Below are 16,161 nucleotides of genomic sequence, written 5' to 3' on the forward strand. Positions count from 1 at the left end.
TATCTGAAATGCAAAATAGACTCTCGTGCCTTAATCTCTATTTCTATAAATAAAATAGATTTATTGAACAGGGGATTATTAATTTAAAAAGACTATCTACTCGTGGGACAATTATGTAATACTTTAACATTGATTAAATTGCTTAAAATGTTTAGTAAAAATACTATCTCCCTGGTTTAGGACTAGGCTATATGTGACTGAATGTTCTCACTTCTTTTCCATGTCGTTATCTCGATATTAATTCTAGACACTACATAAAATACATTTTAAGTCGATGCCGTTATACAATGCCACATCTCAAGATAAATCTTGCCCAATAACATAAATAGCGTAGCTGTTGTAGATCTAACACCGGTGGCCCACATTCTTTAACATTTGTTTTTTTTCTCCTGTGAAATATCCCTCTGATTTAATCTGTCATGTATGCTGCTGTGGGATTATCAAGATCAAGATATCGTCCAGCTGTCGATTTTCAGGGCCTTTGATTTCCGTGTGATGGTTTTCCATAGCATCTGGATACCCATGCATTACGGTTATCCATGAGGGCGAGAGAAGATGGCTCGGAGATAATATAGAAGCTACCAGAAGCTGGCCTGGTGTTGAATAGGCTACGCAAAAATGGTAGCCTATTAATTCATTTTATTCTTCATAATTTATTTCATACAAAATTGCAAAGGCTGAATTATATTACCCTTTTCCAATAAGGCATGCGGTAATATTTAGGCTATGTATTTTATTAAATTCTTCAATCAGCTCTTCTTACACTAGACGGTTTTCCGAGTCTGTCCTCTTTTCTCACCATTTCTCAGTAATCTTTATCGTTGGGTCGTCCTGGTGCAGTCGCCCTGCATGCTGTGCTTCAGGTCCTCGGGTATAAATGCATATCCGCGAGCGCGTAATGCCTACATGATCCGCAGGAATTCCGAATGGCTTCCTCGCAGCTGATTGGCTGCTGGGTTCTGACTGCTGTTGGGATGGACCTGTTGGGATGGACCTGTTGGGATGGACCTGTTGGATAAAAATACCATTTTCTAGAGGGATCCCGGGTGTTACACCGTGGATCGCGCGCTGGGGCTCGACCTATGAGCAGATAAAATAGGGAACACTATCAAAGTCACCATGACAGGTAAACAAGGCACTCTATTGTCGGAAACTTTGAATATATCGAAATCGACCACTCTCGGTGCAAACGGAGGGACTAACAGCCACCAACAACCAAAGAGCAGCGCCACACGTCCGCCCAGATGCACGGGCTTCGGGATCCAGGAGATATTGGGTCTGAATAAAGAGCCTTCCGCGGCCCCGAGGACTGGCCTGGATTCTTTCCCAGCTGGGGCTCACCTGCTTGCCGCCAGGTCCATGCTTGGCCCCGTTGGTATTGGAGTTGGGATGGGATTAATTGGCCCTGGAGGAATCCCTTCATTCTACGGCCAGCCGGCATTTTTGGAGGTCCTATCGGACGCGCAGAACGTTCACCTGCAGCCCCACAGCAGAACGGTGGGATCCCTGGACGCGAGCCAGTCCGCCAGCTCAGGTGGACAAAGATTTCATCAACATTTATTGTTCATTAAATAACCTATTTGATTGTTAGGCTATTAGCCTATTTCAACCTACATTTATAAGGCTATTAGTACCTAGTTGTTGTATTTCATGTTATTATTATTGTTAATAGCCTATTATTATTATTGTTAGGCTATTAGTAGTATTGTTATTATTATTATTATTAGGCTATTAGTAGTAGCCTAGTAGTAGTAGTTGTAGTAGTAGTAGTAGTAGTAGTAGTAGGCTAGTAGCCTACTATTAGTAAGCTACTTAGGCTATATTATTATTAGCTTATTATTATAGGCTAATTATTGTCATCATTCTTGCTATTATTATTATTATTATTAGCTATTATTTAGTATCAGTAGTAGGTAGGCTATATTATCCTTATGTACATGATATTACACTATTATGTGTATTCGTATGATGTTCTTTATTATTAGCAGCCTAATATTATTTATATTATTATTATTATTATTACATCTTGGTGTAGCTTTGTACATTTACTACATTTACTCAGTACTACTTGTGAAATAAAACAAAGATTAACACCAAGTTACAATGTGATCATAAAGAATAAGATATGTGACCTAGTCGTCCAATGCAGTTTAATACTGCTATTGATAGGTGTGTGAAAATTATAATTAGACCCTAATTATCATACCATTCGTTCATCTATGCATTTATGGCAATGTGAGATATTTTACACCAGCTTGACTCACGGGTCAAACACATTGCATTAATGGATAACATAATAAACCCCATTTCATGAAGCTTATTGTAAGATTGTTGTCATATTCACAGACTCTGAGGATTTGTCATCGAGTGAACGAAACCTTTCAAAGTCTTCAATAAGTCAGAGCAAGAAACGAAAGAAGAGACGTCACCGGTAAGCATTGCAAGATAAATTATCAATTATCAACAAATGATCAATCCAATATTGTATGACGATTCTGTGTGAGTAAACTAGTGAATGTATCGTTTCGAAAACTTGATAAGACAATACATTTGGAAGTGTTTTCAGTAATGTATTTAAATATGTATTTTGAGTCTATTTGGTATTTAGCTATAACTAGCCTACTAATGTTGGTGTAGCCTATTGCACAATTAGCCTTACATATACATATATAGCCTACACATACATATGCATAGACATAGACATATTTTTGCCATCAGAACCAGTGCATTTAAATATTTTAGCTATTAGAACCAGTGCATTTAAATATGATGTCAGTGCATTTAATAAGCACACAATTGGAAATGCATTTGCCCTCTTGTCACCGTGGGCATGTGTCAGTCTATCCCACATCCTGAATAGAGGGACCATTCAAAGAAAAGGGACATGGGTTGGAAATTCTTAGCTTTACTTTCACGTCCGAGTCTGACACCTGTTTATTTTCGCAGCACAATATTCACCTCGTATCAGCTGGAGGAGCTGGAGAAGGCCTTTAACGAGGCCCACTACCCGGATGTGTACGCGCGAGAGATGCTGGCCATGAAAACGGAGCTGCCTGAAGACAGGATACAGGCATGGCTTTCTGTTCCACTGGGTTTAGAGACATATATGCGTACCTATGCCATTTCGTTTGGGTTTACTTTTTAACATAACCTACCTTCGTTTGATTAGATAGATACTTTATTGACATTTGGTGATTCATTATATTTTTTTCATGATATGAGTTTTGAGCCAATGATGATGACCATTGTGGATAAATTAGTCTTATAACATGACAAAGGCAGGTCTAGACACAAAAGCGTGTTTATACACTATTGGGCTTTCCAGATGCTAACGTAGGCTACGTGGCTTTTTAGAAAGGCCTGGCTTTACTAACGCTCATAGCTTTTCCTTGTGAACATAGCCTACTAATCAGCAGTAGACCTATTATTCGCGCTGTCTTCATGGAGTCATATAGGCTACAGTAGTTATAGGAACTAACATTCATGAGTGCACAAGTTTATTATTGCTATTATTAGTATTAATATTATTTGTTTATTTATTTAGCCTATATCAGTAGGCTAGGCTATGGATGCCTCGGCCTGTCAAGTTAATGCTTTGCCCACCTGGAATTACAATTTACAGCCACACTAAAGGAATCATGTAAAGTGGTGTGATAAGGGCTTAGAAAATGCTCGCACTTGCTGAAATAGTTAGCCTCTTAATGTTGTAGCCCACGTAAATCGATCAATGCTGCCTCTACCCCTGTCTGAACAAAGACAGCACTGCAGCTTCCTCGCCAGAGCAGATAATCTCGCAGTTGGATGTGAAACAATTTGTTCTGGGAGAAGAAGCACTAACGACCTAATCAAGCAATCAAGGCGGAGGGAGATTGCGGTGTGACCCGGACCATCCATCTGCCCGGGCGCCTTTTCATTTCCTTCTCATTACGGCTCTCCGTCGCGAATAAATAATAAGGAAATAAATAAATAACCCCAGGCACTATTCCAATCCTAAATAAAATTAACACCCAATTTTCTCATCGAGTGTAATTAGTTAAATCAGACGAGCTCGCCTCGTTCCGGTGGGAGGCTGGCTGGAGACGCGGGGAGTTCAAATGAAATAACTACATTGAATTTATTAGCACGGGTCAATAGCAACGCTCCCCCGAGTCCGGCTCGTTTAATTTCCCGTGATATTTGCCGCCTGTCCACCATCGATTGGGGCTGAAATTAACTTATTTTTCAATCAGTCTCCGTGTGCCCCAGGGGTCGCTGCTCCTCGCCGCTTCCACACTGGCTTCCTTTGAGTGCCAGAGAAGCAATTTCTCATAAAAAAGTATCTTGTATGAAATAAGGGCTATCACCAGAATTGCCAGAAAAAGGTTTGAACGGTTTTGATCATTTTCAATTTAATGTCTGTCCCCCCCCATCGGACCCCGTGCGCTCGTGCCTCCTCTCTTATTTTTGCAATCTACGCGCCGCCATCAGGGACGGCCAAGGAGGCTGCTTAACAGCTCTGTGTGTGTTGTGCTATGAAATCAATTTGGCATCTCACTGACTTGACTGATCGCCAGGGAGCCCAAGCAGTAGTCATGAAGGACCGGTCTTGGCAGGGGGCAAGTGAAGTATCTTGACCTGATGTGTCAGGACTGACTATCCATCCACAGGCTTCCAGAGCCAGTGGGGATCCTGACACTGGGCTCTGGAGTCTGATCATTCACAGGGGCAGGGATCACTCACACCCGTTGGCCAGTATGGGAAATCAATGATCTGATTCAGATCGCATCAGTGTTTAACTTGGATAATGCCTAATCTCTCACACACGGCCCCTTAAACTCAGTTGGTAGAGCGGATTGTTCAGTGATCGAAGGGTCAGCGGTTCGAATCCCAGCTCCCACTATCCACATGTCGAAGTGTCTTTGAGGAAGACACCTAACCCCAAATTGCTCCCAATGAGCAGGTTAGCACCTTGCATGGCAGCTACCGCTATTGGTGTGTGAATGTGTGTGTGAATGGGTGAATGAGAGGCCATTGTAAAGCGCTTTGAGTGCCGCTAAGATGGAAAAGCGCTCTATAAGTGCAGTCCATTTACCATTTACCAATCTCTCACACACGGCCCCTTAAACACTAGGCTACAGACATCCGAGTACCTATCCGATCAAGCTCAACAGCAACGCAAATACGTGAGCAAAATAGAAAAAGTAAAGCCCAAACAGTCTTGTTATACGGTTAGAAACCGAGGTTGGGTTCTTTTGCGTGGCGCTGACCGCGGTCCTCTCGGGTCTCACAGGTGTGGTTCCAGAACCGCCGGGCCAAGTGGAGAAAGCGTGAGAAGTGCTGGGGTCGCAGCAGCGTCATGGCGGAGTACGGGCTCTACGGAGCCATGGTGCGCCACTCCATCCCCCTCCCCGAGTCCATCCTCAAGTCCGCCAAGGACGGCATCATGGACTCCTGCGCCCCGTGGCTGCTGGGTAAGCGAGGCCACGTGACTTTACAGGCTCCTCCCCTCTGTTTTCATTTCACGCTCTCGTCCCCCCACCTCTGCCCCGCCCCTCTCCTCACACCACACACATAGAGTAGCCCACCTGCTTCTGCGAATAGGCCGCTCTGTGTGAGTGAAGGTGTTGCTCTTCTCTTACGATACAGCTGAATAGATTTTAAAAACAACATCCTGAATGAAGTGTGCACTTGACCATGCATCCATACCGTTTGACCGCTGTTCCTGCTGTCGCTAAATCAGATCTGTTTCTTTGTTTACTATTTTCAGTTCAAGATGGCTTTCCAATCAGCAGACGCTTTTCTAAATCAGAATGCCCACAATTCTTTGCAGGGATGCACAAAAAATCCATGGAGGCGGTAGTCCAGCCGACAGGGAAGACAGACGCCCCCCCACAGCCGAGCGCTCAGAGGGCAGAAGCGAGCGAGGCGGAGGAGGAGAGAACGGAGGACAAGACGCCCATTTCTAAAGAGGAAATGAGAGAGAACAGCATCGCGGCACTCAGGGCCAAAGCTCAAGAGCACAGTGCCAAAGTGCTGGGGACAGTCTCACAGGAAAGACCAGAGGGTAAACAGGAGAAACCGGCCGCAGAGGAGATACCCAGAGATCATTTGGGCGCTGGAGAAGAGGCGGAGAGCCCATAGGGACCCTCGCCTTCTAAGGACTGCACATTTATCCCCAAGGCATTGTAGTGCCCTGAATGTTTTCAACATCTACTGTATGGACCTTCCAAGATATCAGTGTTTGATCCGGTTGTCTCCTATTGACTGTGAGGAAAAACACCAATGCACTTTTTCGTCTTTCTTACTTCCTGTCATACATACATTGTTGCTTTATGAAATTGAAACTTGTCACTGAATTGCCATTGCTTTGATTTGGAAGTTTAGATCTACGGTATAGATGTATGTATATAATAAGAAGACTACAATGATGTACTGTACTCGGTCATATGATGGTTTAATTATTTTTGCTCAATAGACCACTCATTTGATATGCAAATGAGGACTTCTGGGACTTCAGTGTATTGTGGCGTCACAGTGGTAGCTAGTACAGATTCAGATGACTTGGACTATCTGTTTTTTGCCCAGTTTTACTGGCTAAAGCTGCCCAACACTGAACTGCAAATCTCTCTCTCTCTCTCTCTCTCTCTCTCTCTATCTCTCTCTCTCTCTCTCTCTCTCTCTCGTATCACAACTCTCCACATGTCCCTTAACTCAACCCAACATGACTTCCATCCCTCACTAACATCCCTCTACCCCCCACCCCACCCCCTTATCCATCTCCCCCTATTACCCATTAAGCAAGCAACCAAACATGAACACATACAGCACCCAATCACCCTCCAAACCCCTGCAGTCCTGGAGGGAGACCCTGTAGCCGGTTAACACCCTCCCCCCCCCACCCCTCTCTCAATGTCCCAAAACCACAGCGTCACAATGTATTTCAATGACGACTTCCATTGTCTTTGCTGACTATGTTTATTGTAGAGTCGTTAGGAAGATTCTTCTGTTTTTAAATGTTTTAGGGTGGTGACATGAGAATGAAACCACTGACCAGTCTCTTTAAGAGGAGCCTAGTAAAAGTTGTCGTGTTGTTGTATATAACGGAAATAATGAGAACTAATTAAAGCACTGTTTGAAATATACTTTCATGTAGTCTTAATACGTTTGTGTATTTGTTTCATAATCTGTATAATATGCAATACAAAGTATTAAAAACTGATTTTTTAATGTGGTCTTTTGCTTGCGTTATTTCATACAGTTTATTCTCTTGTATTTGTCTTACAGTAGGCCGATAGTTTCTAGCCCTCATAAATCAGTAGCTTCCGAACGAGGCTGATATCTGTGTTGGACTCAACGGTGTTACACCTCACCGGTTGCCGTTGATTTCCGGCTGCATGATGCTCGGCTGGTCGCGACCATCAGGAGGTGTGGCTCCTCCATCAGGAGGTGGGTCTCTTCCATCAGGAGGTGTGGCTCCCCCATCAGGAGGTGTGGGGCTCCCCCATCAGGAGGTGGGGCTCCCCCATCATATTGCTTTATAAATGTTCTTAGCCGTCAGACAAACATACTCCAGGAGCTTGCTCGATCGCCTTGTTGAGAGGGGTCAGGGAAGAATTTTTACAGCTCACTTATCTGGCCCCCGGGTGATACTGGTTTTGCTTCCCTCTGGAATATGTAGAGGTGGGTCGTATACCCACCTCCCTTGTTCTCTGTAAAGGGCATTGTGTTGCCTCTGGGTATGAAATGCGCTATACAAATAAAGCTTTGATTGATTGATTGATCAGGAGGTGGGGCCTCCGCCATCAGGAGGTGGGGCTCCCCCATCAGGAGGCGTGGCTCCGGCTGCAGGTCTTGTCTGTCCGCTGGGCCCCAAGTGCAACGTTATGTTCGCGCTAATCTGTTACAGTTGAAAGGCTTCAATCTCTCAGATTAAACCGTGAGCCGAGTGCATTGGGAACATATGGGAGCATCGCTGAAAGAACCTTAGATATTCATACCGTACACGGTCTGTTCTGATACACACTGTAGAAAGCTACAGTAATACTGTATTATCCTGTCTGTTTTCATATTTAGAGCACTTAGCGCTGGTGATAGCAACATGCAGACCACACACTATGTGTGGGGCCCTGTTGGCTGCCACCATGGCCCCCTCACCTTAAACCCTAGGGCCGGTCCTGCACTTACAGTAGATCCTCTTATCAGCTTTTTCATGCACATATTGTAAGTGATCGTACTTTCAGCGCTCGCATCAGGTCACTTGAATACAGATCTCTGATAGTAGGTTTTGTTTCTGTATGAAACATTATTCCTGATAAGCAATGACCTGCAAGCCCCTGCTGGACTAGTACCCCCCCCCCCCCCCAACACCAGCACTGGACTAGTACCCCCCCCCTAACACCAGCACTGGACTAGTACCCCACCCCCCTCAACACCAGCACTGGTCTAGTACCCCACCCCCCAACACCAGCACTGGACTAGTACCCCACCCCCCTCAACACCAGCACTGGTCTAGTACCCCACCCCTAACACCAGCACTGGACTAGTACCCCCCCCAACACCAGCACTGGTCTAGTACCCCACCCCTAACAGCACTGGACTAGTACCCCCCCCCCCCCCCAACACCAGCACTGGACTAGTACCCCCCCCCCCCAACACCAGCACTGGACTAGTACCCCCCCCTAACACCAACACTGGACTAGTACCCCGCCCCCCAACACCAGCACTGGACTAGTACCCCCCCCCTAACACCAGCACTGGACTAGTACCCCCCCCCCCCAACACCAGCACTGGTCTAGTACCCCCCCCCCCAACACCAGCACTGGACTAGTACCCCGCCCCCCAACACCAGCACTGGACTAGTACCCCCCCCCCTAACACCAGCACTGGACTAGTACCCCCCCCCTAACACCAGCACTGGACTAGTACCCCCCCCCTAACACCAGCACTGGACTAGTACCCCCCCCCCCTAACACCAGCACTGGTCTAGTACCACACCCCTAACACCAGCACTGGACTAGTACCCCACCCCCCCAACACCAGCACTGGACTAGTACCCCCCCCCCCCTAACACCAGCACTGGTCTAGTACCCCACCCCTAACAGCACTGGACTAGTACCCCCCCCCCCCCAACACCAGCACTGGTCTAGTACCCCCCCCCCCCCAACACCACACTGGACTAGTACCCCCCCCCCCCAACACCAGCACTGGTCTAGTACCCCCCCCCCAACACCAGCACTGGACTAGTACCCCCCCCCTAACACCAGCACTGGACTAGTACCCCACCCCCTCCCCAAGCACTGGACTAGTACCCCACCCCCACCCCCCCAACACCAGCACTGGTCTAGTACCCCACCCCTAACAGCACTGGACTAGTACCCCCCCCCCCAACACCAGCACTGGTCTAGTACCCCACCCCTAACACCAGCACTGGACTAGTACCCCCCCCCCCCCAACACCAGCACTGGACTAGTACCCCACCCCCTCCCCAAGCACTGGACTAGTACCCCACCCCCACCCCCCCAACACCAGCACTGGTCTAGTACCCCACCCCTAACAGCACTGGACTAGTACCCCCCCCCCCAACACCAGCACTGGTCTAGTACCCCACCCCTAACACCAGCACTGGACTAGTACCCCCCCCCCCCCAACACCAGCACTAGAATAGTACCCCACCCCCCTCAACACCAGCACTGGTCTAGTACCCCACCCCTAACAGCACTGGACTAGTACCCCCCCCCCCCCAACACCAGCACTGGTCTAGTACCCCACCCCTAACAGCACTGGACTAGTACCCCCCCCCCCAACACCAGCACTGGACTAGTACCCCACCCCTAACACCAGCACTGGTCTAGTACCCCACCCCTAACACCAGCACTGGACTAGTACCCCACCCCTAACAGCACTGGACTAGTACCCCCCCCCCCAACACCAGCACTGGACTAGTACCCCCCCCTGCCCCCCCCAGCACTGGACTAGTACCCCACCCCCCAACACCAGCACTGTACTTGTACCCCACCCCCCTACACCAGCACTGGACTAGTACCCCACCCCCCCAACACCAGCACTGGACTAGTACCCCACCCCTAACACCAGCACTGGACTAGTACCCCACCCCCAACACCAGCACTGGACTAGTACCCCACCTCTCAACACCAGCACTGGACTAGTACTCCACCCCCCCCAACACCAGCACTGGACTAGTACCCCACCCCCCTCAACACCAGCACTGGTCTAGTACCCCACCCCTAACACCAGCACTGGACTAGTACCCCCCCCAACACCAGCACTGGTCTAGTACCCCACCCCTAACAGCACTGGACTAGTACCCCCCCCCCCCCCCCCCCCCAACACCAGCACTGGACTAGTACCCCCCCCCTGCCCCCACCAGCACTGGACTAGTACCCCACCCCCCCCAACACCAACACTGGACTAGTACCCCGCCCCCCAACACCAGCACTGGTCTAGTACCCCACCCCTAACACCAGCACTGGACTAGTACCCCCCCCCCCCCCAACACCAGCACTGGTCTAGTACCCCACCCCTAACACCAGCACTGGACTAGTACCCCCCCCCTGCCCCCACCAGCACTGGACTAGTACCCCCCCCCCAACACCACACTGGACTAGTACCCCGCCCCTCAACACCAGCACTGGACTAGTACCCCACCCCCCAACACCAGCACTGGACTAGTACCCCACCTCTCAACACCAGCACTGGACTAGTACCCCCCCCCCCCCCCCTAACACCAGCACTGGACTAGTACCCCACCCCTCAACACCAGCACTGGACTAGTACCCCACCCTCCCCCTCACCTGCCAGTGTCCGTCACCTCTTGACTCCACTTTTACAATAACTTTGCTAATGTACAATTGTCTGTATGATATGACAGGCTATATTTTGAGGTATAGCTTTAGACTTAGGTCTAGGTTCTTTCTAGGTTCAGGTTAATATTATATTATTCAACTAGTATATTCATATTCATAGATTAATTCACATTTTCAAAAGTATGTTATACCATTCAGTCAGGAACAGGAATTGATAAGCAATTGTGCAGATGAGCAGGACCAAGAATTCCCCCTGCACTAGTACGGCAAATAAAAAGTCTTGAACTTGAACTTCAGCAATGCTTTACCATTGAGATGATTAGGCCCAGAGCATTTCAAATGGGAAATAAAGAATAGCTCTCAGTATGCATCTCCATGTTTTCACACCGGTGACTTCCTCACAAATTGGAATCTTTCTGTCATAGGATAGGGAATCCACGGCCACCATGTTGAGAGACAAGTATTCATAATTAAAAATGAGCAGGGAATGGCATGGGGAGTAGCAGGGTAATATAAATGTTCAAACATTACTGTACCACGGGGAGAACCACTGATTGGTACATTTCATATGTGTGAATGTTGAGCCACTTGACCACTGTAGTGCAAATATTAGTTACTAATAGCTAGATTACTGAACACTAATCTGATGTTGAGTGTCACGTTCTCTCCATTCTGGATCATCATAGGTCTCTGATCTTAGTCAGCAGTGTTTATGGCCTGTTAGCTTACGTCATCAGATTGACACTCTTACGGTAAATCTAGTTTGATTCAGTTGATTTAGCATCAGTGTAATTAATTCATTGGCATGTGTTGTGAAAATGGACGGCTTGTTTTAGTGGTGTTTGCCACGTCTGCCTGTAGTAGGGCTTCAGTAGAAATTCAATATTCCAAATTTACATTAAGAACATGTATTCTCATGTAACTTGACATTTTGGCAGTATTTCCTTCGCCACTGGATTAAAAACTATTTGAAACCTTGAGAGGACTTGGTGGGTAAAACTTGTTAGGGCCCGAGCACTGGCGGTGCGAGGCCCTATTGAAACTCGAAGGATTATTATTATTCTCCCTTCTTGTTCTTCTTCTTCTTCTCCCCAAACAAATGCCTTTTTGGCGGCCTAAACATCGATGAAAACGGATGAAACTTTGCAGATACGTCAGTCCCGGTGAAAAATTTAATAATTCATGGGTGACGGAAATGGGTGTGGCAAAACAGCTCAAGAGCGCCCCCTGGAAAATTTTAAATGGCGAGCCCCACCTTTCAGTTTGATGTAGGCGAACGAAATTCGGAGGGCATATGTATTTCATCGAGACACACTAAAATGTCTCTTGGAGCTATACCCAACATGCAACAGGAAGTCCGCCATCTTGATTTTAATGTGCCATTTTGTCCTTGTTTTTACCATTTCCATGCCTCGTACTTCGACGAACTCCTCTTACAGATTTCATCCGATCAACTTCATATCAGGTCAGCTTCATCTTAAGACCTTTGTGATCAAAAGTTATCAAAAAAATTGAGTTTTCACCAAACACCCTTGCCGTGGCGCCCCGCCAAAGTTTGACATTTCGCCATAAAACACGAAGTCCTCATAACTCCTCCATACATTATCCAATTTGTCCGATATATCTCACGCTTCATGACGGTTCTGTCCTGAACACATCTATGTGTCAGTATTGCATCATACTTATAGCGCCACCTATTGGTGAAACAGGAAGTCCTCATAACTCCTCCATACATTGTCCAATTCGTCCGATATATCTCACGCTTCATGAAGGTTCTGTCCTGAACACATCTATGTGTCAGTATTGCGTCATAATTATAGCGCCACCTATTGGTAAAACAGGAAGTCCTCATAACTCCTCCATACATTATCCGATTTGTCCGATATATCTCACGCTTCATGACGGTTCTGTCCTGAACACATCTATGTGTCAGTATTGCGTCATACTTATAGCGCCACCTATTGGTGAAACAGGAAGTCCTCATAACTCCTCCATACATTATCCGATTTGTCTGATTTATCTCACGCTTCATGACGGTTCTGTCCTGAACACATCTATGTGTCAGTATTGCGTCATACTTATAGCGCCACCTATTGGTGAAACAGGAAGTCCTCATAACTCCTGCATACATTATCCGATTTGCACCAAATTGCTGACGCTTCATGAAGGTCACCTTCTGAACACATCTTTGCGTCGGTATTGAGTTACACTTACAGCGCCACCTACTGGTGAAACAGGAAGTACTCATAACTCCTACATACATTATCCGATTTACTCCAAATTGCTAATGCTTGATGAAGGTCGCATCTTGAACACATCTGTAGGTCAGTATTGCGTCATACCTACAGCGCCACCTACTGCTTACAGGAAGTCCTCATAACTCCTACATACTTGTCCGATTTACACAACATTTCTCACGCTTCATCAAGGTACTGTCCTGAACACATCTATGCGTCGGTATTGAGTCACGCTTAGAGCGCCACCTACTGGTGACAGGACGTTTCTGTCAGAACTGGACACCGAAATAGCACACCCTTTAACGGCGCCACACCCCGACCCGCGTGGGGTGCGAGGGCCCGCTCACTGCTGCTGGCAGCACTAGTTATTCTTGTGTTTTAATCGTCCACCATTTTTTTCAAAAGTTTCTGTGGATTTATATTTGGAACCCAACAGTTTTTAAAAGGTGCAAAAAGCAAAACTATATAATTCTACAGTATGTTCGGGATCCTCTGAATCCTGTAATATTGGCAGTAAGCCCCCAAATATCTTGTGCTAAATAGGAGACCTCAAGCCCCCTAGACACACAAATACAATTAAGAGAGACCAGACATAGGCTATGCAGTGAGGATTATTCATCTCTGTGCAAAGATATTTTATCCTCCTGAAGTGGAATGGATGTTTATGATGGACTCCATTTTGTTGAAGATCAAGCTGTTGACATCAGAGATGAGGAGGTCATTCTCAATATCCCTTCTGATGGACAGATTGCTGGTTTAAGACATCATCTAAATTATAGCCCTCCAAACTGAGATCCTAGGTTTATGAAAACCCTGCTAAAGCAACGTCAACATTCAATTTCTTTCATTGTGATTCTAAGATTACTGTATTATCATGGTAATGTCCAGAGAGAAAGATTAAGAATGCAATATCACACCAACATAATTTCTTATCGATGCTCTGTGATGGTGCAAATTTAAATTTAGAGCTAGTCTGACCTCTGCTGGACGTTTTGGGGAACGACTACCAAACGTTCCCTTCAACAATGTTGGTACTGAATGGTTTCTTATGGAAAGCACTAGTCTATGTGCTACATTAATTTGTATGAATGGTGTTGATATAAAAAAAATGACATTGACATTGACTGTATTCGATATCTGATGTATATGCTACCTGCTATTGGTTTCCAGTGTATTCTATGTAATCTGTGTACATGCACCGTTGAGGATAGCAATGTAGCTTGCATTTTAGCCACATTAATATTCATGTCTTTCAAGGCTGTGAAATATGTTGGAGAAATAAGTTACAAAATGGGATTCTACTTAAAAAAATAAAATATATGTTGGGTGATTATTTGTTGGCTTTGACCACAAGGTGGTGATCTTGAGCTTTAGATGGCATTCAAATAGGGAAAGGGCACCATACTCTACTGTTACATTTGAGATGTAAAACTGTCTTTTGTTGAGCACAAAATTATAAAGTGACAGCTCATGCAGCCTTGTTATATGCTGTCCTCAGGTGTGTCCTCGTCTCAAGTGTGTCCTCGTCTCAGATGTGTCCTCAGGTGTGTCCTCGTCTCAGGTGTGTCCTCAGGTGTCCTCAGGTGTGTCCTTGTCTCAGGTGTGTCCTCAGGTGTGTCCTCGTCTCAGGTGTGTCCTCAGGTATGTCCTCGTCTCAGGTGTGTCCTCGTCTCAGGTGTGTCCTCAGGTGTGTCCTCAGATGTGTCCTCAGGTGTGTCCTCGTCTCAGGTGTGTCCTCAGGTGTGTCCTCAGGTGTGTCCTCGTCTCAGGTGTGTCCTCGTCTCAGGTGTGTCCTCAGGTGTGTCCTCGTCTCAGGTGTGTCCTCAGGTGTGTCCTCAGGTGTGTCCTCGTCTCAGGTGTGTCCTCAGGTGTGTCCTTGTCTCAGGTGTGTCCTCGTCTCAGGTGTGTCCTCAGGTGTGTCCTCGGGGCAGGAGTTCGCAGCGGACGTTGTCAGAATACACAATGATAATGAGAGACACCTGGTTTTACTGCCAGAAGGACAGCGTTTAGGCTCATATTGGCTGTGATGATGAAAACACGCCTATAGTTGATTACAGGGGCGCAGAAATGACAGGTTTCTTATTATGTCGAAATGTCTTGATCAATATTTACTATTATATGAGAGTTATTAATTGAGCTGTCTGTTGGGGGGTGGCAGAGAAATGGGCCAGACAGCTTGATCATCTCCACCAGGCTGGTCTCATCTACAGAACAGGGTTCATTCAACCAAACCTGCCTTCTATCATGCCTGACTACTCTCAGTGAGACGCCTTCACATACACTGCATTTGATTAATATCCACATTGACATAATTTTCCATTCAATGCATCCAATACCCTGAGTTTGTTGCCTACACAAATTGATGCATTTGTGACATGATAACGCACCATTACCTGTGAAAACATTAGTCTATTAGTGCTTTTGGATGGAAGTCTATAGGAATGATGGGACTGCTGCCCTTGGGCGATCCTTTTTTTTGGTCACAATACTGTTGCAGTATGGAAATATGTCTTACAGTAAGAGTTGTCAGCATATTCTAGAAAGATATGATGTGTGAGCAAGATACCAACACCCTCCTTTCCCTGGGAGCTGGGTATTTTCAGCAGGCCATCTGCGTTCGTTTGCCACTTCCTGTCATCTGCTGAGACTCAAACTCTATTGGGCCTAATTTACTCCAATGACAACGCCTTATCTTACCAGTCTTTATCACCTAAAACATCCATTCTACTTCAGTAAAAAGTATGCACCAGTCATTGTGTCTTAATGAAAAGAAATACAGCGATAGGAATGAGGAACCATCACACTCCCCCGTCTCTCATCTCTGGGCACTAGAGTCCCCAGCTGGTACACGACAGCAGTTTGGAGGGACGCGCAAAACGCACAAATGTGCGCTCACTGCTGATTGTGGGAAGAGATAGCATCGAGAGGAGAGAGACGTTGTTTCCTTGTTGCCTGGGGGAAATGAGTCGAGCCGAATATGCGTCCGTGAGCCGAGGCTGTTATCTACCCAGTGAGTGTCCAGCCTAACGGCGTCGCCATGGAGAGGAGAGGAGCATCTTGCCGTGTGAGCGCAGATAAGCAGCGCGTAAAAATACGCGTGAAAATTATGTCCGCGCAAGGTG

General features: G+C 46.5%; 1 protein-coding gene across 1 annotated transcript; it reads left to right on the plus strand.

Moving 5' to 3' along the window:
• Positions 1-1,119: 1,119 nt before the first annotated feature.
• On the plus strand, positions 1,120-15,066 carry LOC311309176 (visual system homeobox 2-like; the record flags this gene model as incomplete). The annotated part of the gene is made up of 9 exons (XM_084438355.1): positions 1,120-1,534; positions 2,347-2,431; positions 2,947-3,070; positions 5,270-5,450; positions 5,810-6,043; positions 14,572-14,622; positions 14,669-14,680; positions 14,768-14,825; positions 14,925-15,066. The coding sequence occupies 9 exons, from the start codon at positions 1,120-1,122 to the stop codon at positions 15,064-15,066; spliced, it is 1,302 nt and encodes a 433-aa protein (XP_084294481.1).
• Between the last annotated feature and the right edge of the window lie 1,095 nt (positions 15,067-16,161).

This window comes from Borostomias antarcticus (assembly GCF_949987555.1).
Source record: "Borostomias antarcticus genome assembly, chromosome: 5".
Taxonomy (NCBI): domain Eukaryota; kingdom Metazoa; phylum Chordata; class Actinopteri; order Stomiiformes; family Stomiidae; genus Borostomias; species Borostomias antarcticus.